Here is a 23551-nt window from a genome sequence, read left to right on the forward strand (position 1 = left end):
GTTATTCATGATGGATGTCAATTAAAATATATATTGTGGGTGGAGGATTACCCAGGTGCCGAGGCAATAGACTGAAGGCACAAACTGTTGCAGTGTAATAAGGAAAATAGTTAAAATAAGAATAGTTACAACACAGATTAGATATAGAGATGATCATGGACATTATCAGTCATTAGTATAAACATTATTAATCATTAGCTTTTAATATTACTCTTTGTTGTATTACTAATATAACCAAGGAATAACTGGCGGGTATAGGGTCACGTGCTGAAGGGACATTGTGAGAAGTGACCTAGAAGGCAACAGGTGAGCCCTCTGTCATGCCCGCATAAGGGCCACTTGAGGGCTCCTTGGTCAAGAGGTAATGCCAGTGTCTGGGAAGGCACCTGTTACTTAGCAGACTGCGAAAGGGAGTCTCCTTTCCTTGGAGGAGTCAGGGAACACTTTGCTCCACCAGCTTCCTGTGGAAGGCTGGATATTATCCAGGCCTGCCTGCAGTCATCCTGAGGCCTAAGTCCCTCCCTGTGGCGCTGTGCTTCAATGCTCACGCTCCTTCTCCACTTTCATGCTCCTCCCATACTCCTGGTTCCTCTTTGAAGTTCTTAGAAGATAGTGGTAGAAGAAATAGTGAAACTCTTAAAGTCTTTGATCTTTCTTACAAGTGCAGAGAAGAAAACACTGATGTATGCTGCTTTCCCTCTCTGCTTTGGCTACCTAAAAGGGAAGGGCCCCCTGTCCCATGATCAGGTGACTTGCTTGACCTTATCAATCACTTGGATGACTCACCCTCCTTACCCTGCCCCCTTTCTTGTATGCAATAAATATCAGTGCGCCCAGCCATTGGAGGCCACTACCGGTCTCCACATCTTGGTGGTAGTGGTCTCCCAGGCCCAGCTGTTTTCTCTTTATCTCTTTGTCTTGTGTCTTTATTTTTTACGATCTCTCATCTCCGCACAAGGGGAGAACATCTGCTAAGCCCCGTAGGGCTGGACTGTACTATATATATATATACACTATACACTCTCTCTATATATCAATTATATTAAGAATATATCCTCCTATTTTTGGTTTACAATTTTGTTTACAATTTTTGGTTTATGTATATATGTACAGATGTACACATTCTATATATACACTATATATACACACACTATATATACACTCTCTTTATATATATACTCTATATATAATACACTCTCTCTCTCTATATATATATATACACTCTCTATATATATATGACAAGTTATACTTTAAGAATATATCTCTCCTACTTTTTTGGTGTTACAATATTCTTTTTTTTTTTAACAACATGATGCTTATAGAAAATGGTGGTGATTTCGTATGTCTTTATTTCACAAAACAGCGTTTGACATATGCATTTGTTTTGAGCATATTTAATTCTTTTAGATGAACAAGGCTGTAATTTGTAAGGCATTGGCAAAACTTTTAAGAGATGTTAACTATAGATTAGTAGCCAGTAAGCAAAGCATTTGTTTTTCATAGGAAGAATTCATGAGCTGTGGTAGGCATAAATGTAAGCAAGTAGGGCACATGTATTGAACACAGACAGAGGGGAATGCCTAACATTCTTAAGGCATTTGGGTACTAAATGTTAGTAATATATAAATCACACTGACACTAAATATATGAGACACTAAATATCCAGGATACACTAAATACACGTGGGCACTTAATATTCTTGATGCTGTACTTTCCCCACCCACTGGTGATGTCCACTCTGGCTCCATGTATCCTCTGTCCCCAAAACACAAATAAAACCCAATGGGGCACATACAATTTGTAGATGTTACCTAAAAATAACAGGTCTAAACCAGAGCAGGGTGTAACTGTAGCAATTCTGATTTTACAAACCATTCCACATTTGCTTCACAGCTTTCCTGGGGCATTTCCCAAAACAAAATTAGTGTCCCACTCATTTTCTCCAGGTTTCTGCTTCCAGTACTGAGAAAGTCAGTGGCATGGAACAGGGCAGTTGGCAGCAGAAGCTTCAGAATTTTCACAACAGGGAATAGAGACAAAGGCATTTACTTGATACAGTATGAGAAGGTGAGCATGCAGCCAATACCCTCAAAATATACATGTTAAAGTTACTCTGGGAATCTCGAACCTCAGAAAACTCTTAATACATGGCATTGACGGTAGGTTTGACTATGCAAATGAAGATTTCAATTTTCATTCATTTTATGTATATGGAGCATTAACAAAGTGCAAAGGTTTACAAATAGAACAGCATGGAGAATTATCACATTTAAAATAGACCTTTTGCAACTCTAAAAATTGGGGCATATTGCCTTACCTATTAATTGTTGTTTTTCTGGTAGGAATATTGTAGGCCCTCACTATTCGGACAAGAATCTTAATATCTCCGTCAGAGATCGTCTGTGCTGTGACTTTTTTCCTTTCTTTCCTCTGAGGTTTTAACTTTCTCCGTGGTTCAACAAACTTACAAACTGCATCTGTCAATTGGCTAAAGAGTAAAAAATAATCATTAGCCTCATTTACATTTTCTTGGTTTTAAAAGATATCAGTCTTTTGAGTAATTGAAATGAGACCATTATTCTGAACCATATTCTCTGCATTATGGAGGGGAGACAGAATTGTCTTAAACTCAAGGAGAAATATTTTTCTTAGCACAGGAAGGAAGAGATGCTATGTTCCTTCATGTTGAGAGAGACTGTGATTGCTCCTTGCCCTTTGGGTACATGGTCCAAACAGAGACATGGACATGGAGAAGTAAAGCCATGAAACATGATGATCTTTTGGAAGATTCTTCATTGTTCAGGAATCATTCTCTTGAAAGTGCCCAAATATTAACATTTTATCCATGGCTCCGAAACTAGAATTAGTTATATATGCCGCCAACCCGGGCAACACAAATCCATAGAAGTATAGTTTTATGGTCACACTCATTTTCCCCTCAAGGACTGAAAAGTAAAACACAATAGAGTTCAGCATCCTAAACCCGTTAAAACCTTACTGATCATTCCAAGAGGCTGCATGTGGCCTCCAGGGAGTTTTCCCAGAGACAGCCCTGTTCCTACCCTTAGTTCACAGATAGGACAGTATGAGAATTGAGTTACTTCAGCAAATGCTCCCCCAACTGCTGCCTGTGGATCTCAGTACCTTTGTACAGCTGAGGATTCTCTGTTTTGCAAAGGGATGATTATAGGCTTAGCATGGTGCTAGCAGCAACAACTTTTCCCATAGCAGTCTCAGGACAGGAAATCTTAGGGCAAAACTAATTTGGGACAAAGGTGTTTCTTTTATTTTTCTTTCTTGCCCTAAAACCTGTCTAAGGAGAGGGCAAAAAACTGACCGCAAATACTGTATAATTGAAAATATATCATGTAGAGATCCCAAAATGCAACTTTAAATTGACCAAATATTTTAAATCATTATATTTCATGTTATGATCTTTTGACATATGGCTTAACTAAAATAAAAATAGAGAACTTAGAGGATTTTAAAGATATTATCTTAAAGGTTTATATTTCATACTTAATAGTCTTTAGCAATTACCTTGTAGATACAATTTCTTCATAATCAGTCACAATATCTGACAAGTTACATTTGCTAATTTTAACAATTCTCTTCATTATCAACTTTCTCACCTAAAAAAAATTTAGAATTTAATAAAAAATGTATTGTTTATATTTTAAGGTTAAGTATTTACAATGCTACCGGTGCCAGTATATTTTATTCCTAATTTTTGCATGCAATGAATGGAGTAGAAGATTAGACAAGTGAAAATACTCTTCTGTTTGCTGCCATTATTAATTTCCAACTTTGACACTGTCACACCAAAGCTAGTTTATTTCCACTTTTTTTTGTCCTTCTACATCCAGTTCATCTCATCCTAAACTCTTTGCTCTCTTATTTTTTTCATCTAACTCACAGTGTATGTGGCCAGAACTAGTTTTCACCAAAGGAGACAATTGCCCTGTGAATCCACTTCTACAATAGCCACTAGTAATGGATGAGTCTTGATCTACAAACCCAAGGAAATGTGATCCCAGTTCTGTATTTCCTTCGAGTCAATCCTATTCTGACTTTAAGACCTCATTCTGGCACCCTGGCAAGAAAGTCAGTGCTTGAAGGAAGCCATCTCCCTGAGTTCTTCCTACTTGGAGAACCCACAGACCTTAGTTCCTCCAAGGACTCTGAACATCTCCTTTTTAGTCTGAGGAAATCCTTCCCTTTCTCCTCTTACCCTGTCTTTAGTTTTTCAGATATGAAACCAGGCAGAGGCATGTCTGGAGGCAATTTTCTGCTTTCTGTCCTGTCAAAGATCATTCTGGAGACAATGTAATCTAGACCCTAGTTATCTTCTTGAAGCGGATAGGAAAATGGAGTGGTGAGAGACGAATGGGAAAAACATAACTAACTCCTAAAAATTAACCTGCCACACGGACAACAAATTGTTTCCCTTGAAGGTGAACAAGAGCCCGGTGGCCACTCTCTCTCTTCTCCCACTTTCCCTTGGCACGATGCAAGCTGAGCTCCTGGCTGTTCCTCCCACAGGCCAGGTGTGCTTCTACACCGAGTTTTCTACGCTGGGTTCCATCAGCCTAGAATGTTCTTTCCCTAAATTTCCATGGCTAGCTTCCTTGTCTCCTTTAGGTCTTTTGCAGAAGTGTTACCTTCTTACTGGATTCTTTGACCACTTCTATTTAAAATTGTGTCCCTACTCACCCCAACCCCCACCCCAGAACTTCTGTTCTCTCTTCCTACTTTATTCTTCGTAACACCTTTCACTCTGTAACGTACTAATAATGTGTTTCCCATTATCTGACTTATAGAATATATACTCAAGGAGCTCAGGGATTATAATAGGTGCTCAATAAATATTTGTTGAATAAATTAATGAAATGGACAGATTGAAGAGATGTGGTACCCTCTTAGAGAAAACGTTTCAGAAAAAACTTTAGTAATATTTGAGACTACTGGGACCTCATTCTGTACTGCTGTAATCCTGGCCTCAGGCATCATTGACTCCAGTAACACACCAGGAAATGTAATGCACATAACTCACAGTTCCATGAGTTCCTCTCATGGGAGGATTTAAGTACCTACGGCCGTAATAGGCCTCCAGAAGCAAACTTTTCCAGTATCTTTGATTATAGTAATTATCCCATGAAACTACCAAAACTGTAGTTTCATTTTATTTTATTTTTCAAACCTGTAGTTTTAAACTGTCCTCAGATAGCAAAGAAGTCTTCACAAGGAGTTAAAATCTAAACACAAAATGTTTGGAAAGTGCCTTTCTGGGATTCTTGTATGATGTTTAAGCATCCTCAGATACTTGCTCTCTTACATCCTTCCTAACCCTCTGCTACCCTCCCTCCTGGGCTTCTCCTTACATAAAAAAGAAGAAACAGGATAAGAAGGGTATGTGTTCTCTTTTCTTATAAGCAAGAACACTTCTTTATTTCCCGAGACCACAAACTCACTATTAAAGCACATCCTAACTTAAAACATAGAGCAAGCTAGTAAAAGAAGTAAGAGAGGCGGGGATGAGTGGGAAAAACAGCTGCCAGTGATAAAGGGGGCTGTGTCATGCCTGGGAGAGCTACAGCGGTCCACATTCCATCTCAGTCATGGTGTATGAACTAGAAGAACACTTGCAGTTTGATCTCATTTGCCCCTCACATTGGATGTAAAGCAAAGCAAGCATTAATATTGTCCGTTTTTGTAAAAAATAAAGTGGGACTCAGTGATTTGGTTACTTGCCAGTGACACACAGGGTAGTAAGAACAGGTCTTCAGACACCTGCCTGGGGCTCTACTAGCTATACATGGTTGCCTCTCATCTGTCCCCATGAGGGATCTGGAATGTATCTCTTAGATCTTTCCGTAGCTTTCCTTGCTTCTTTTCAAATTACCCTGCAAGGCTGCGCTGGTGCTCTACAGCAAAGAAGACGTAGGTGGGTAAGAGTTTACTTTTGTAGGAGTTGTAGAAACCACCTCAACTCCCATCCTTTAATTCATTAATTTCTCAAACATTTATCAGCAAAGTGTAAGATACTATGCTAGGCACTAAGGATCTGTAGATGTCACCCCTGCACTAAGCTTCTAAGTCTAGTGGCGTGATGGGGGTCGATAGAAATCAGGCATGAAATCTAGTGAAGGATTCCACTCAAACCTGGTTAAGGCTCTGCTAGAGTGTTTTGTAAATGTTCACTATTTGGCTTTGTTTCAAAGCATATCTATTTTTCTAATACTGTCTGTGTGCCTCTGGTAGCTCCTTCATCCCTTCATCTCCTGAATTGCTATAGTTGACATCATGAGGCACCAGTAAATACAAGTTCTGGCAAAATGCTGGGGTATCTCTCAAGGTGAACTTTTAGAGTCAAAGAAGAGATGGGAAGTCTTTAAAATTTATGTTTAAACAGAAAAGGTTGGGATGTGCTTTAATAATGAGTTCACTGACAATGAAGTAACCTAACTCAAAAAGAGGTCTGAAAAGAACAGAAAACTCCTCAGTAATCTGAAAGAGGTGATGAGTGAGTGGATTCGTCCATCTGACTCTCTGGAGGGACTATAATACCATGGATCTAGCAGACCAGTTTTCACAAAAACAAATGCAAATATATTGATAATACTGTGTTGTTACCTTTTTCAGAAAATTGGCAGAATTAATCCTTTGTGCTGTAATAGAATTTACATCTGAAATGGATACCTCCTTCTCTTTCTGACTTTCATACTCCTAAATACAGAATTGTTAGTTTCACTTCTTGAATGTAACAAAGAGTTCACATACGACACATTGCAATAAATATCACTAGTCACTTCAGTCCATGTGTAAGACACTGGAAACATTCTGAGACTGACAGAAGAAAACATTTCTTTTAGATTCTCCCACTGAGGATAGGCTAAAAACCGGTTTCCAACTATATTCTGTTTGGGTCTAGATTGAAGTCCATTCATCTTTTAAATTAGAGTAATGATTAAGAACAAGATTTGTGACTGAGAAAATGATTTTTTAAAAAAGTGAAGAGGATCAAGGAAAGATTCTTCATGTATGCATTTGCCCTGTATCACTAAAAACAAAATAAGTGGTTAAGAGCATGGGCATGGGAGGCAGACAGTCCTAGGTTCAAGTTGGCCCTGGCATTTACTAACTGTGTGGTTTGGAAAAGTTGATTAACTGCTCCAGACCCCAGTTTCCTCTTCAATAATAATAATAATAATAATACCTCTGTCACAAGATTGTTTGTGAGACTTAATTGAAACAATATCTGTAAAGTGCCTGGCATATACTAAGTAGTCGATGTATGTTGACTATAATCAATAATTTTAATATCACATATATAGTCAGTATAAGATTGTCAGGATGCTTCATCTAAATAAGGTAAATTTGCTTTTGTTATTTATGCATTTTCAGTATTATATATCCCCAATGCACTTGGAAATGATTTTATATTATAGATACTATTAAAGACTATACAAAAATAATGAAGTAAATACTTTGGAATCTTCAGCCATGAAACAACACATGCTCCATTATCTGAAGGTAAGTTACTTGTCCTTCTAATTATCCATAAGAAATCCTGAAATTAATTCTTTTGCAAGTAACAACTTTTATTTAAGAAAATATTATATTGCCATTTCATATCACTTTATTTACATTTTTTTTTTGAGATGGAGTCTCTGTCGCCCAGGCTGGAGTGCAGTGGCACGATCTCGGTTCACTGCAACCTCCGCCTCCTGGGTTCAAGTGATTCTCCTGTCTCAGCCTCCCAAGTAGCTGGGATTACAGGTGTGCGCCATCACACCTGGCTGATTTTTGTATTTTTAGTAGAGACGGGGTCTCACCATGTTGGTCAGGCTGGTCTTGAACCCCTGACCTTGTGATCTGCCCACCTCAGCCTCCCAAAGGGCTGGGATTACAGGTGTGAGCCACCATGCGTGGCCTCATATCACTTTATTTACTTTTAAAGCATGAAGTTTTAGGAGTTAACACAATACTCTGGATATTAATATTTTAATTTTATATATGTTGGGAATAACTTTTCTAATCTGTAGGTTTTTAATTTTAATGTTATAAAATGTATTAATCTGGCCAGGCACTGTGGCTCATGCCTGTAATCCTAACACTGTGGGAGGCCGAGGTGGGCGGATCACTTAAAGTTAGGAGTTCAAGACCAGTCTGGGCAACATGACAAAACCCTGTCTCTACTAAAAATACAAAAATTAGCCAGGCGTGGCAGCACACACCTATAGCTCCAACTACTAGGGAGGCTGAGGCACGAGAATCACTTGAGCCCAGGAGGTGGAGGTTGCAGTGAGCTGAGATCGTGCCATTGCACTCCAGCCTGTGTGACAAAGTGAGACTCCATCTCAAAGAAAAACTAATTGATCTTCTTCTTTATAATTTATACTTTTTGTGTCTTATTTAAGAAATACCTTTGTATTCCAAAATTGAAATGCCCATTTGAAGTTTTGCTTTTCACAAGTAATCTTCACTACACATGGTATTTATTTCTTTTCTGATGTCTGAATCTAATTTTACTTCTTTCCACATGTATGAATAACAATTCCAGAACCAGTTAATGCATCCTTCATTCTTTTCCAACTGATTTGTTATCAGGGGAACCCACCCCCGATAATTCAATGTGGGTTCTTTTCTATTTCCCTAAGTGTTGGCCAGTCTGAGAAATAAAGGGAAAGAGTACAAAAGAGAGAAATTTTAAAGTTGGGTGTTCGGGGGAGACATCACATGTCAGCAGGTTCCGTGATGCCCAGCTTTAAAATTTCTCCCTTTTGTACTCTTTCCCTTTGTTTCTTAGATCGGCCAACTCTTAGGGAAATAGAAAAGAGCCCACGTTGAATTATTGGGGGAACCCACCCCCGATAATTCAACGTTATTTCACATAGGTTCTTTTCTATTTCCCTAAGTGTCGGCCAGTCTGAGAAATAAAGGGAAAGAGTACAAAAGAGAGAAATTTTAAAGCTGGGTATCCGGAGGAGACATCACATGTCGGCAGGTTCCGTGATGCTCCCCAAGCCATAAAACCAGCAAGTTTTTATTAGTGATTTTCAAAAGGGGAGGGATTGTACAAAGAGGGTGTGGGTCACAGAGATCACATGCTTCACAAGGTAATAAAATATCACAAGGCAAATGGAGGCAGGGCGAGATCACAGGACCGGGGCAAAATTAAAATTGCTAATGAAGTTTTGGGCACGCATTGTCATTGATAACATCTTATCAGGAGACAGGGTTTGAGAGCAGACAACCGTTCTGACCAAAATTTATTAGGCAGGAATTTCCTCGTCCTAATAAGCCTGGGAGCACTAAGGGAGACCAGGGCTTATTTCATCCTTTATTAACAACCGTAAAAGACAGATGTCCCTAGAGCAGCCATTTTAGAGGCCTACCCCTAGGCACACATTCTCTTTCTCAGGGCTGTTCCTTGCTGAGAAAAAGAATTCAGCGATATTTCTCCTATTTGCTTTTGAAAGAAGAGAAATATGGCTCTGTTCCGCCTGGCTCTCAGGCAGCCAGACCTAATGGTTATCTCCCTTGTTCCCTGAACATTGCTGTTATCCTGTTCTTTTTTCAAGGTGCCCAGATTTCATATTGTTTAAACAATTTGTGCAGTTAACACAATCATCACAGGGTCCTAGGGTGACATTCATCCTCAGCTTATGAAGATGATGGGATTAAGATATTAAAGTAAAGACAGGCATAGGAAATCACAAGAATATTGACTGGGGAAGTGATAAGTGTCTATGAAATCTTCACAATTTTATGTTCAGAGATTGCAGTAAAGATAGGTCTAAGAAATTATAAAAGTATTAATTTGGGGAACTAATAAATGTCCATGAAATCTTCACAATTTATGTTCTTCTGCCATGGCTTCAGCCAGTCCCTCCGTTCAGGGTCCCTGACTTCCTGCAACAATTTGTAATGACAATGCTGTCAAATATAAAATTTCCACATATGCATAATAAGTCTATTCTGTTTCTTTGGTTGGGAATTGCATTTCTATATTTACAGTTTAATATGGGTAGAATTGGCAGTTTACAATGTTGACTCTTCCTATCAATGAACATTTACTCAGATTCTTTTGTATATCATTCAAAAATATTTCAAAATGTTATCTGTTGAGTTTTTGCATAACTTTTGTCAAATATATTCCTATGTATCTTACAGTCTTTATTGCTCTTACAAGTGATATATTTGTTAAATTACATTTTTAGTGGGTTTTTACTGGTATATTAGATGCTATTTATTTTTGTTTAAAATTTTTTCAAATTTTCAAACATATAGAAAAGTAGAAATATATATATACACACACATGTGTATGTGGGTGTGTGTGTAATTTTTTTTTTTTTAAGACAGGGTCTCACTCTGTTGCCCAGACTGGAGTGCAGTGGCAGGAGCTCAGCTTACTGTAGCCTTGACCTCAAGTGATCCTCCCACCTCAGCCTCCAAGTAGCTGGCACTACAGGTGTGCTCCACCATGCTCAGCTAATTTTGTTTATTTTTTTGTAGAGATGAGGTCTCACTATTTTGCCCAGGTTGGTCTCAAACTCCTGGACTCAAACTATCCTTCTGCCTCGGCTCCCCAGAGTGCCGAGATTACAGGCATGAGTCACTGCACCTGGCTGAAAAAAGAAATATTAAAATCCATATCTCTACCCCATTGATTAAATAATTAATATTTTATCATATTTATCTGTTTTTATTTATTTTTGGCTAACATATTCTCAATTATAGTCATGATGACACTTTAAGCATCTCTAGATAAATACTTCAGCATGAATCTCCAAAGACTAAGGACGTGCTTCTACATAACCACAATGCTGTAAGCACCACCAGCAATTCTCCAATATTATCTAATATTTGATCCATATCCAAATCTCACCAAGTAGCAAACTTAAAGCAACTAATATGAAAAGCTAGCCTTATTTGATAGTGTGCTAAAGCTGGCTGGCATCAGCTGGTGAGAACCTATTGTGCATTCCAGCTTTTGTTTTCTTTTAGAAATATTTTAAAGATTCTAATGTTGAGATGGGCCTTATAATTAATGTTTAAGTTTATTGTGGTAGTGTCTCTCCCCCTTACTCCCAAAGCCGCTTTTAAATTGGTTATACATTTTATGACAACAAAAATATAATAGTTACATAAATTTAGAATATGCCTAAAGGATTTTGGCTGCTGAATACTGAATAGACTGTTTGGACAACACTAAATTGTAAAGTCAAGCTGAAGAATTTCTGGAAGTTGGGATATACGTACATTTTTAATGCCTAAAGAGAAGGGAGGAAATCTGTCTACAGATTATTAGCTTAAAAAAAAAGAAATAAATTAAGATAGGGTTAAAGCAGCAAAATGATAACTTTATCATATAATAAGCCATATTCAAATAGAAACCAAATACCTGGAAGACTAAATCTGGAATCTCTCTATCATGGAGGGGCATTTGCTGTAGAAGGAAATTATCTAATTGACCTGCATTTCTAAGTTGCAATAGCTGGAAACGTTTACTCTTTGCCATTTCCTCTTCAGAAACAAAGTTAAATTCATCTTGCAACTGTTCAAGACGAAAATACTTTGGAATATCCTGCCCCTTAAGTCTCATGTACTGCAAAACATAAAAACACAAAGTCTTTACTTAAAATATTAATTTTTTTTAATTCAGGAATTACTTCAAAAGACGTTTTCCCCCTCAACTATGAGATCTGAGTGGCAATATAAGTAGGAAATGGAACAACTGAATTTGTAGTCTAGAACATACAAAAAACAAAACAAAACAAAACAAAATAGAATCCAGCCTTTGTGGCTTTCCAACCTTTTCCCAGTCATGACTTACAAAGAAAACGAAAATATTTGTACTGAACACTGAATTTTGTATTGTACACTGATAGGGCAGATGAGACTGTTCCTATCTGGTCGTCCTGAGTTGAGAGAGGATCAATACTTCTGTATACCTATAATCAATTCTGCACTGCAGCTGAGAAGCTCTAATCCAGGCAGTTTACTTGCAGCAATCTAATCTATGGGTTGTTTTATTCAACAAATGCAAATGTGAGTGCATAGTACATGCAAGGAATAGTGCTAGCTGCCATCAGAGAGACACAGATTTATTAGCTGTAGTTCCACAAGGAAAAATAAAATATATGAATGAATATCTACAGTAGGCTGGGGGCAGTGGCTCACACCTGTAATCCCAGCACTTTGGGAGGCCATGGCAGGTGGATCACCTGAGTTCAGGAGTTCAAGACCAGCTTGGCCAACATGGTAAAACCCCCCTCTCTACTAAAAATACAAAAATTAGCTGGGCTCAGTGGCACGTGCCTGTAATCCCAGCTACACGGGAGGCTGAGGCAAGAGAATCGCTTGAACCTGGGAGGCGGAGGTTGTGGTGAGCCAAGATCGCACCACTGTACTCCAGCCTGGCAACAGAACGAGGTTCCATCTAAAAAAAACACAACAATAACAACAAAAAACAAAAAACCTATAGTAAAGGCAGAATGAAATTAGAGTCATAAGAGTTGATTTTTTTAAAAAGAAGAAGAAAGGTTAACAGGAAAGCAAGGAAAGAAGATGCGGTGCCTAACTGAGGTTACCAGGGAAGCATTTATTAGACTTGCAGGGTGAATAAGATAACCGCTATGGATACCCTTCTAGGCAGAGCAGTGGCATGAATAAAGGTATGAAGAAAGCATGTGTGAGGTACATAGAGCAGTTCAGTTGGCTATAAAGAAGAGTAGAGGTGACCATATAATGGAGTCTGAGGAAGGAGTGTGTTTATAAATGATCTCGGTATCTTCAGTATCTAATACTATGGCTGGCACATGGTAACTGCACAATAGATGTTAGCATAAAAGACTGTTGGATGTGCTGTGGCTGCTAAGTAGTGGCAGAGGACCATCCATCAGGCCTAAAGGAGGAATTATTTCAGTTGCTGAGTTTCTAATTGCCTTTACAGTATTGTACACTGGTTGTAAATGGTCTCTGTCCTCGGATTTACTTTTACATAACCCCTAGAGCCTAGAAAAATATACAGCAAACTATGGGGGAAACTATACTTTCCTAAGTAGAGCTTAGGAAATAGAATATGTTTACAGTATTGATATTTGCTTTAACTTACCATAACAAATTCCATTAAATCAGAATATTCTGGATTATTTGGATCGATTCTGACTTCATTTGCCCATTCAAAAAGCTTCTGTTCATTAATGAGCCATGGAATTCCAGGAACACTTCTTGCATCTACATTCCTTAACATACTAACATAGAGAAAATATTTTGTGAACTTGCATACAATATACAATATATGTATTATATACAATACACTGTTATATAGGGTAAAAACATACCCATTCTGGGTATTTGAAGATAAAATTTACCCATCCTCTGTATTTATGGATAGAATAGAAAGTTGAGATGTGATATCTCTCCTAGTTTTCACTCTAACTTGTGTCATGGCTTTTTGATAAATGTTTATGAGACAATAACCTTATTAAGAATAGTCTGTAAATATTCATCTTTGCCATCTATATTGTATGTAACAGCTAAAATATTGTAGATGCTTAAATGAATGGTACTTATGGGATGTATTATGTAAACCCTAAGCATAGTAACTTATTAAATGTTTTCTTTTCACAGGATGCACAATATTGAAATTTAATCAAAATACTCACTTAAGCAAAATTAAGAAAGCACAGAAAATAAAAACCACATTTAGGCTACATATTTACAGTGGAAACATAATAGAAAGTAATGCAATTAACTGGGTAAGTATGTGCCAGAGGACCATCCTTGGTCATATGAGATAATCTTTTTTTTTTTTTTTTTTTTTTTAGACGGAGTCTCACTCTGTAGCCAGTCGCCAGGCTGGAGTGCAGTGGTGCGATCCTGGCTCACTGCAACCTCTGCCTCCCAGGTTCAAAGCAATTCTCCTGCCTCAGCCTCCCAAGTAGCTGGGACTACAGGCATGTGCTACCACCCCTGGCTAACTTGTGTATTTTTAGTAGAGAGGGGGTTTCACCATGTTGGCCAGGATGGTCTCAATCTCCTGACCTTGTGATCCTCCTGCCTCGGCCTCCCAAAGTGCTGGGATTACAGGCATGAGCCACTGTGCCCCGCCATGAGATAATCTTAAAAGCTGGAAAGCTGTAAAAGATAGGCTAGACTCATAATATATTCTTAGCGACCTTAACTATAGACTAAGTGCAAAAGGAATTCAACCCTAATGAGTAAGGATTTCTTTAGAGCCATCAATTATCCCAGCTATTTAATCTGTCTCTTCATAGAGAATTTGTCTTACGATGTGTAACTAGAGGAATTTGGACTATGATCCAAATTTCTACAATCCTTTCTATAAAGTAGTCCAGAAAGGTTCCTGTCTATAAATTGGGATTCCATAAATGCAGTTCTGACATGGATTCAACAATGTCTTAGTCCAAACATGAGCACACATTTTATACTGTCTCCTTCCCATTTGTTCATATTTCTTTGATGATTCTTCTGAGGCTATTGCTGCAAAAGCCAATGTGTGGTATGGTAAGATGTAAGGAAAATTATGAATAGGTGGAGTTTGCATATTCTTCTTTTCTTTTGTTTCCCATGTCTGCCCTCATTTTGAACTGTTTTGATATCTATGTCGTAAGAGATCGCTAGGACCTGACACCCTTGACACCATCATGTAATAAATTTTCCTTCTTGAAACAGTCTTAGCCCAGATCACCTAGAAGACAGCCTCAGGTAAAGCTTAAATCTTAACGAATAGATCAGAGAGAAACTTTTCCCATTATATCCTTTAACAACAACAACAACAACAACAACAACAACAAACAACAAAGAAAGTTGTAATTGAATTTCAACATAGTCCTAGGTTTCTGCCTCAGAGAAAGTAATAAAAATCTCAGAGCCTTGCTACAATGATTCCCCCAGCTGCTCCTATACACGTTTAGCTGTGGGCTATGGCTCACAGCAGTGCTGTTCCTTGGGTCAAAACCAGTCAAATGATTGAAGATTTTTCCCTCCCTCCTTCCCTCCCTCCCTCCCTTCCTTTCTTTCTTCCTTCCTTCCTCCTCCCTCCCTCTTCTTTTCGATTGAAGATTTCTACTTTGGTGATGGAGAGCTGGAAGCAGTACTTTATAAAAGGCATGGGAAACTCTTTGATTGTTGTCTATCTAATGCAGCCTTGACATTTACATCTTGTTTCCGACAAAAGATAGCATGGCTCCAAGAAAGAGGCGAGCTTTAATTCTAGCAGGCCCCAAGACCTTGGCTTATACACCCAAATGCAAGGCCACAGCCACCATGTTTGTAAATTGAGGTAAAATATACATAACATTTGCCACTTTATTTTAAAATACACAATTCAGTGGCATTAAGTACACTCACGATGTTGTGCAACCATCACCACCATCCATTTCCAGATTGTAATGATGGCTGTACAAGTCTGTGAATATATTAAAATCATTGCATTGCATGTTTTAATTGGCTGAATTTTATGGTTTGTGAATTATATCTCAATAAAGATGTTAAAAAACAGTTAAAAATATAACTGTGCTGAGAGCTAAGATAAACATTCCTGTGAACCAGAAATGGAAAAGAAAGGCAGAGTGGCGAGTGGGGATAGCACTGTGGGCTTGCTGGGCTTCAGGCCTAGGAGCAGTCCATGGTGGTTGTGGGCTGAGTTCCTGAGACAGGGAACTAGCACCAGTCTTATCATTTTAAGCCAAAGATTTGGGGAGAACTTTACTTAAATAAAGAGACCTTTAAAAAATACTGATCACTGCATGGGGCCATGGCTTTTAGAAAGCTATGAGTCTAGAGAGGGAAAAGGACACAGACACTGCCTCATAATGAGGAACTGAACCAGGCTCAGAGCTCACCAGATGCCTAGATCTGTGACGACTCCAATAGCAACCCAGTATAACAACCCAATCTCCCAACCTACCCAGTAAGTAGGCTTACGGCCTGCTTCTGGATTTAGGAGGGGAGATGAAGTCAAATTCAGAACCATTAGGTAAGGAGGGGTAGATATAGAAGGAGAGAGAGGGAAAAAAAAAAAAAAAAACCACCAAAAACCCAGAAACCTATAAATCAAAATCACCCAAAAGTTTTCCAACTCAAAATGACCCTGCTAACCAAAACTTCTGAGCAAATAAGCCATGCTCAGAAAAATAATCAACAGTATCAACTATCAGAACATAAATTAATTCTAGTTGAAATTCATTTTATGAAAGCCTGCCAGACACATTTTAATGAAGTATGCTTAAGATGTAAAAACAAATGAAAACTAATAATTCACTTTTAAACGCAAGAAATAATGGAACAAAATGCCAAAATGAAATAAGAAAATGAAGATATGAAAGAAAATCAAACAGAAAACTTGGCAGCAGAAAATAAAAGTAAAAATTATGACATGAAAATCAAATAAACCTTATACTGTACAAAGTTGAATAACGAATTAAGGAACTAAAAAACAGTACCCAGAAATTCACCCAGGATGCAGATGAAATAAAAATATAAAAATATGAAATAATAGGTAAGAGATGTGGCTAATAGGCTGAGGCTTGGCTGGGCTCAGTGGCTTAGGCCTGTAATCCTAGCACTTTGTGAGGCCAAGGTGAGAGGATCGCTTGAGCCCAAGAGTTTATGAGCCTGGGCAACATAGCAAGACCTCCTCACCTCTTAAAAAGAAAACAAAGAAAGCAAGAAAAAAATTAGCTGGATATGGTGGCACCTGCCTACAGTCTCAGCTACTCGGGAGGCTGAGGCAGGAGAGTTGTTGAGCCCTGGAGTTTGAGGCTGCTATGATTGCACCACTACATTCCAGCCTGAGTGACAGAGTGAGATCCTGTCTCAAAAATAAATAAATGAATAACAGACCGAGAGGCTCCAATACAAATTCAATAAGAAATCCTGAAGGAGAGAAGAGTGAGAATGGTGAAGAAGTAATATTTGAAGAAATATTGGCTGAGAAGTTTCTGTAATTGATGAAAGATGTGAGTCTTTAAACATAAAATTTATTCTGCTAAGCAGGAAAAAGAATATGATAAATCCATACATATACAGTATAGTAAAGTTTCAGTACTTTAAGGATAAAGCAAAATTTTTTTCATGGCTCAAATGGCAGTTTTTTCCTTTTTTATTAAGGTAAAAGATACATAATATAAAATTTACCACCATTTTAAAGTGTATGATTCAGTAGTATTAAGTATACTCATGGTACTGTAAAACCATCATCATTACCTATTTCCAGAATGTTTTCTTCATCCCAAACTGAAACTCTGTACACATTAAACAGTAACTCCTCATTTCTCCCTTCCCCATCCCTGGTAACCTTTATTCCACTTTCTGTCTCTGAATTAAAGTGAAATATTTCAACATTATCAGAGAGAAAAGATAGCCTATAAAAGCCCAACATTTAGACCAATAGCAGACTTAATAAATAGCAATGATAAATCCCAGAAGATAATGCAGTACTGTAACAGCTTCAAAGTGCTAAAGGGAAATAAATAACATCCTCAAATTTTCTACTCACCTAAACTATTAAGAATGAGGACAAAATAAAGACACTTTTAGATCTAGAAAGGCTAAAGAATTTTGCTATCCATAGAAACTAACTGAAAGAATCATTAAAGGAGCATGCTTTCAGCATGAAAAGTAAATCAAGAATGAAGGATGGAAAATAAGAAATAAGGTAAACATAAAAGTCAATGAACTATGTTAAAAATTTCATTAACTAGTGAGTGTAAGAAAAACTGTTTCATGTTTAAAAATGAAAACTCTAGACAATGATCATTTAGGTTAGAGAGGTGTGGTGGTTTTTTTTGTTTGTTTTTGGTTTTCTGATTTGTTTGTTTGTTTATTGAGACAGAGTCTCACTCTGTCGCCAGGCTAGAGTGCAATGGCATGATCTTGGCTCGCTGCAACCACTGCTTCCCAGGTTCAAATGATTCTCCTGCCTCAGCCTCCTGGGTAGCTGGGACTACAGGCACGTGCCACCATGCCCAGCTAATTTTTGTATTTTTAGTAGAGACAGGGTTCCACCATGCTGGCCAGGCTGGTCTCAAACTCCTGACTTCAGGTGATCTGCCCACCTTGGCCTCCCAAAGTGCTGGGATTACAGGCATGAGCCACCGCACCCAGCTGGAGAGGTGTGTTTAATGTGGTATTAAAGCACTAAAGCTTGGCTGGGTGCGGTGGCTCACGCCTGTAATCCCAGCACTTTGGGAGGTGGAGCCAGGCGGATCACCTGAGGTCAGCAGTTTGACACCAGCCTGACCAACATGGAGAGACCCTGTCTCTACTAAAAATACAAAAAATTAGCCAAGCTTGGTGGCGCGTGCCTGTAATCCCAGCTACTCAGGAGGCTGAGGCAGGAGAATTGCTTGAACCAGGGAGGCAGAGGTTGCAGTGAGCCGAGATCACACCATTGCACTCCAGCCTGGGCAACAAGAGCGAAGCTCCATCTTAAAAAAAAAAAAAAGCATTAAAACTTTCTGAGACTCTCTTTTGGTTCACTACTTTATCTCCCGTTCAGTCGGTGTTTGATGAATGAGTAAGTGAATGAGTGAGTAACAAAACTGCCTTTCAGCTCTCCTTTGGCTTCATCCTCTGACTTCCACAAGTCAGTCCTGCCCTCTGGAGCACCCATCCCAATTCTTAGAACCTACTGCTCAGAGCCAGTCCTTGAGCTGCCGCAACAGAACTGTGGGAAAGTTCTGTAACTTCCTCTAATTGTACAGTTTGAGTTAGAGAGGGCCCTGGACTTTGAAAACCTCTTTTGCAATTTACTTCCTGCTGAAACCTGTCATCTGTCCCACTCTTGCATATAACTGTTTTCAATCTTTTGTAAGCTTGAGTTTACAAGTAATAGGAATTGTAAGACAACGGAGACAAGCCAATGAATATGGCTTGAAGGTCACTTGCTGGTAACCTTCAGTGACAAGTGGGTAGGGTTAGGAAGGGAATGGATGAACAGAAAGTGGAGGGAATGTATGCAGACCAGTAGGCCACACATAGGAGAACTCTGGCAGGAAAAATCTAGCCAAAACGGGCTTCAGGATTTAATCAGGTGCTTGAGTTTTTGCTTGTTTGTGTTAAACAAAGAAGGCTTTTGGGTACAAAAGACCAACAGCCTAGGGAGATGGACAAGTTGAAGATAATGGAAGAAAAAGATATAAATGCATCCGTAGAATTGTAAAAGAGAGTTCCAAATTACCTGCATAAAAGTTAGCCTCAGAGTGAGGAGGACAAACATCTCACTCCAAGAAAAATGCAAACAATATTATCAGGAGGCAAAGATTAGGAATAGCTGCTGTGGAGACTATGCTAGAGAAATATTAAGAAATATAACAAAATAATAGTTCTAGGTATTGAAAACTTTTCCACTGGCTCCAAAATGAATTACCTTTAATAACTGTAAGATTTGCTCTTAAAATGACCTTCTCCAGGTCTCTAAGAAGATGACCTCATTTACTTAGCAAAACAAGGACATCCATCAAAGTTCCATTTCTGTTTTCATAGTGATGACTGTCCCATTCCCTGAGTTGAGGAAGAGAGAGTTTCTCTTCTCCAGAACCATAGTTATTCACTTGGGTTCTGGTTTGATACCTTCCTGACTCTGAACGACCTCATACTCTTTCCAATATATTGGGTCTTTTTCCCCACTGATTTCAATCTTTTGTAAGCTCATCACTTTTAATCACTTCTTTTAAGAAGATAAATATGGCCCCAATTTTTAAGAAATCTGTACCTTGATTCTTTTGTCTTCTGTTATTTTTAGCGTATTTTTTATTGTCAAACTCCTTGGTAAGTAAACTACTCCCACTACCTCAGTTTCCTCCATACCAATGATCTCCTTGTGCTACTGCCATTTAGTTTTTTTCTCTTTCAGTTTCTTACATACCAAAGAAAAGCATTTATGAACTCTTACTATGACTCTGGCCATATGCTACTGGTTTTTATATATAATGTTCTCCTTGTTCTTTTTTAAACAGTCTCTAATTTCAGTTTTGATTTTCCATTTAATCCAGTTATGTATATAACAATTTTCAAAACTATAACATTTTTAAAAGATAATTTTTTAGAGAAGTTTTAGACTTGCAGCAAAATTGAACAAAAGGCACAGAGAGTTCCCATGTACCCCACCCCCCTAAACATGCACAGCCTCCCCAGCTGTCAACATCCCTCGCTGGAGTGGTACCTTTTTTTACAATCCATGAACATACATTGACACATCATTGTCACTCAAAGTCCATAGTTTACATTAGGGTTCACCCTTGGTCTTGTAAATTCTGTGGGTTTTGACAACTGTATAATGACATGTATCCACCATTATAATGTTATGCAAAATAGTTTCACTACTCTAAAAATCCCGTGTGCTCCAACTATTCATTCTTAACTCCCCCAGGAACCTCTGGCAACCACTGATCTTTCTACTGTCTCCATAGTTTTGCCCTTTCTAGAATGCCATAAATTGTATGAAGCTTTTCATTTCCATTTATTTTTAAAAATATGTGTTAAGATGGGGAGGGGAGAGGATATCTTTTTGTTATCATTGTTCCTTATTTTAAATGATGAAATAAACTTTTTCCTTTATATTTACCATTTCTCTCAAACATAGCACATTATGGAAGCCAGCATTATCATAATTTTCATAGAATTTACTGTACTTATTTCTAGTAATCCCGCAAATAATTAATCTGAAAATTAGCCCCAACTCTTCTGGGAACTCCCAGGATGCTGATAATGCATAAATGATTCTTTGCTAATCCAGAATGACTGGGAGATATACAGGCCCCAGAAATAAAGTCCCTGGGAGTCTTGACCTTTGCCTACAAGTGAGGGACTCTGGGAATACCTCTCTCATCATCTGTGTGGCTATAATTCCAAGCATTGAAGGGACACATTCTCTTACATATAAATACACATACTGCCTTAGTAGAGTGATTTAAATAAAAGATAAATCAACATTCAAATAAACTAAACTCTTCCTATTGCTGCTCAAGTTTTCTCTTTTACACATAATATGTTTTGTGTGATGCTTTGCTGAGACCTGGCATTATTTTTCAAAGATTAAAGTTTATTACCTGCAGTAAGAAGATCTTAATGACTGTGACATAGGTATCAGAGGAAGACCATTTTCATCTAAGCTCCACGATAGAGAATAGCTAAGTTTTCCTGATGTCAAAAGACAGAGTTCTTCAGTTCCATTTCCCTCAAGAAGAAAAGGCACATCTATTTATAAAAGGCATTAAAAACATATGAATTGTTTTAAGTGCAGTTGAAGCACATTGTGGGTTTTTTCCTGAGTTTTACTTGTGGAACTCTAGGAACACAAAGGAAGATCTGTGCTAACCCCACTTTTTTTTTTTTTTTGAGACAGAGTTTCGCTCTTGTTGCCCAGGCTGGAGTACAGTGGGTGATCTCGGGTCCCTGCAACCTCCACCTCCTGGGTTCAAATGATTCTTCTGCCTCAGGCTCCCAAGTAGCTGGGATTACAGGTGTCAACCACCACGCCTGGCTAATTTTTTGTATTTTTTAGTAGAGATGGGGTTTTACCATGTTGGCCAGGCTGGTCTCGAACTCCTGACCTCAGGTGATCCACCTGCCTTGGCCTCCCAAAGTGCTAGGATTACAGGCGTGAGCCACCACGCCCGGCCCTAACCCCACTCTTAGCTTAGTGCTCTCCCTCATCTCCTCTCTAAGATCCTTCAAGGACTACAAAAGAGAAGGTAAAGATTGAGATGAATATGTAGAGATGAATATCACGATTTTCTTCCTTTTATGCCTGGAGGCTTCTTAACCATTCTCTGTGGGAGTGGCTTCCAGCAAGAAAGGACCATTGGCAGCAGAAAAAGAGGCCAGCAAGCTGTTCTTTTTCTCCAAAGAGTTTAACAATACTTCTTAAAACTTTTGCTGAGTGCCCAGTGTTCCCTAAATTTTTTGAGTCCTGAGTCTTTTCTCCTGGGTCTCTATAAGCTTATTTTTCTGCTTCATCTGGACTCGAAGCAAACTCCATTCTTCCCTCTTTCTCTGCCTTTTTTTTCCCCCTCTCTCCTCCTTGCTCACTTGTTCATACTTCCCTACTTGTAGTTTCAAAACCCCTAGGAAGGTGAAAGAAAGGAATAATGGGGAGAAGCAGAGGAATGACAGTGCTCTCAGAGACGTACTAACTTACATTTAACTGTATAAGAGGAGTAAAATCAATTGAAAAACAACTAACAGAAAAAACCCTTCTTTCTTCTCTCCTTTTCTCTGTCCCTCCCTCTTTCCTTCCCTCCCTCATTTTCTTCTTCCCTTCCCTATACAGTTCAAAGACAAACCCATATGTCTGCGATCACCTGTAGGTTCACTAAAGGAGAGGTCGAGGCAGAGCAGCCAGCCCATTCAAAAGCAGAGCTCACTTTCCAGACAGCAATCTGTCCTTGCCTTGGATGGCCTACAAAAAGCATGGGTGCTAACTGCTCATTTGAAATTTCCCAAAAATCTGACCCAAGATAAAGCTTTAAACAATCTAGTTTAACATCTGAATAAATAATTTAATTCATTTTTAACAGAATACTGTAAACACAGGGCCAGGCGCAGTGGCTCACACCTGTAATCCCAGCACTTTGGGAGGCTGAGTGGGGTGGATCACCTGAGATCAGGAGTTTGAGATCAGCCTGGTTAAAATGGTTAAACCCCGTCTCTACTAAAAATACAAAAATTAGATGGGCGTGGTGGCAGGGGTCTGTAATCCCAGCTACTGGAGGCACGAGAATTGCCTGAACCTGGGAGGTGGAGGTTGCAGTGAGCTGAGATCGAGCCACTGCACTCCATCCTGGGTGAGACTCTGTCTCAAAAAAAAAAAAAGAATATTGTAAATACAGGATTTTGTACTTATGTGAGTGAGCCAGGGTCACTTAGGAATATGGTACTCAGGAAGAAAATAGGGGGAATGTAATATTTTTAATAAACTCACTGCTTCCTACTTCTCCATCGGCAGGCATGACCAGCTTATCAGAGCTAAACTCTACATATTGCAGAACGGTTTTGCCTTTCAGCTCTGTGTAGTTAGGTAAAGGTAAATATAGTTTTGCCAGTAAGCTTGTCCTTTTACTTTTTTCATAAACCTAAATATAAAAGAAATGGCTGATAGCTCACTAAAAACACAACATAGAAAAAGGAAAAAATAAGCACCCTTAACAACATGCTTTATTAATTTTTTAAAAATACCAGAATATAAAATAAGTATTGCTCTATAGCATTTCATCCACATGATTATGAGAAAAGCAGCCAGTCATGTCCTTGAAAGTGTAATGCCTTTTACTGGCTTCTTAGAAAATGAATTGAATACAAGGGATTATGAGTACAGTTCTGAGAATAAATAGATGAGGTACATATAACATAATGTCATAGTAACTTAATTTTGAGTAGCACTTTAAAAATTCTTTATCTCATGTAAATCTGATAAAAATTATAGGAAATAAATATTATTCTCATTTATAAGTGAGGAAATGGAAACTCTATATGAAAATATGTTTGTTTTTATTATAAGTGGTTGAGACTCAGGTTG

General features: G+C 38.4%; 1 protein-coding gene across 10 annotated transcripts in view; it reads right to left on the reverse strand.

Moving 5' to 3' along the window:
* CC2D2B (coiled-coil and C2 domain containing 2B) overlaps positions 1–23551 on the reverse strand; it is a 150196-nt gene that overhangs the window by 48251 nt on the left and 78394 nt on the right. For 9 of the 10 annotated variants that reach the window (XM_058436153.1, XM_058436151.1, XM_058436150.1 and 6 more), the window contains exons 15-20: positions 14053–14145; positions 13121–13259; positions 11408–11611; positions 6634–6726; positions 3541–3632; positions 2318–2488 (exon numbers count right to left, since the gene is read on the reverse strand). In XM_058436153.1, the coding sequence (XP_058292136.1) occupies positions 2318–2488; positions 3541–3632; positions 6634–6726; positions 11408–11611; positions 13121–13259; positions 14053–14145 (792 nt within the window). Of the gene's footprint in view, positions 1–2317; positions 2489–3540; positions 3633–6633; positions 6727–11407; positions 11612–13120; positions 13260–14052; positions 14146–21083; positions 21232–22957; positions 23109–23551 lie in introns of all 10 variants that reach the window. The other variant, XM_058436159.1, reaches the window with a different exon arrangement.

The sequence above is a fragment of the Hylobates moloch genome, unplaced genomic scaffold (assembly GCF_009828535.3).
Source record: "Hylobates moloch isolate HMO894 unplaced genomic scaffold, HMol_V3 SCAFFOLD_3, whole genome shotgun sequence".
NCBI lineage: Eukaryota > Metazoa > Chordata > Mammalia > Primates > Hylobatidae > Hylobates > Hylobates moloch.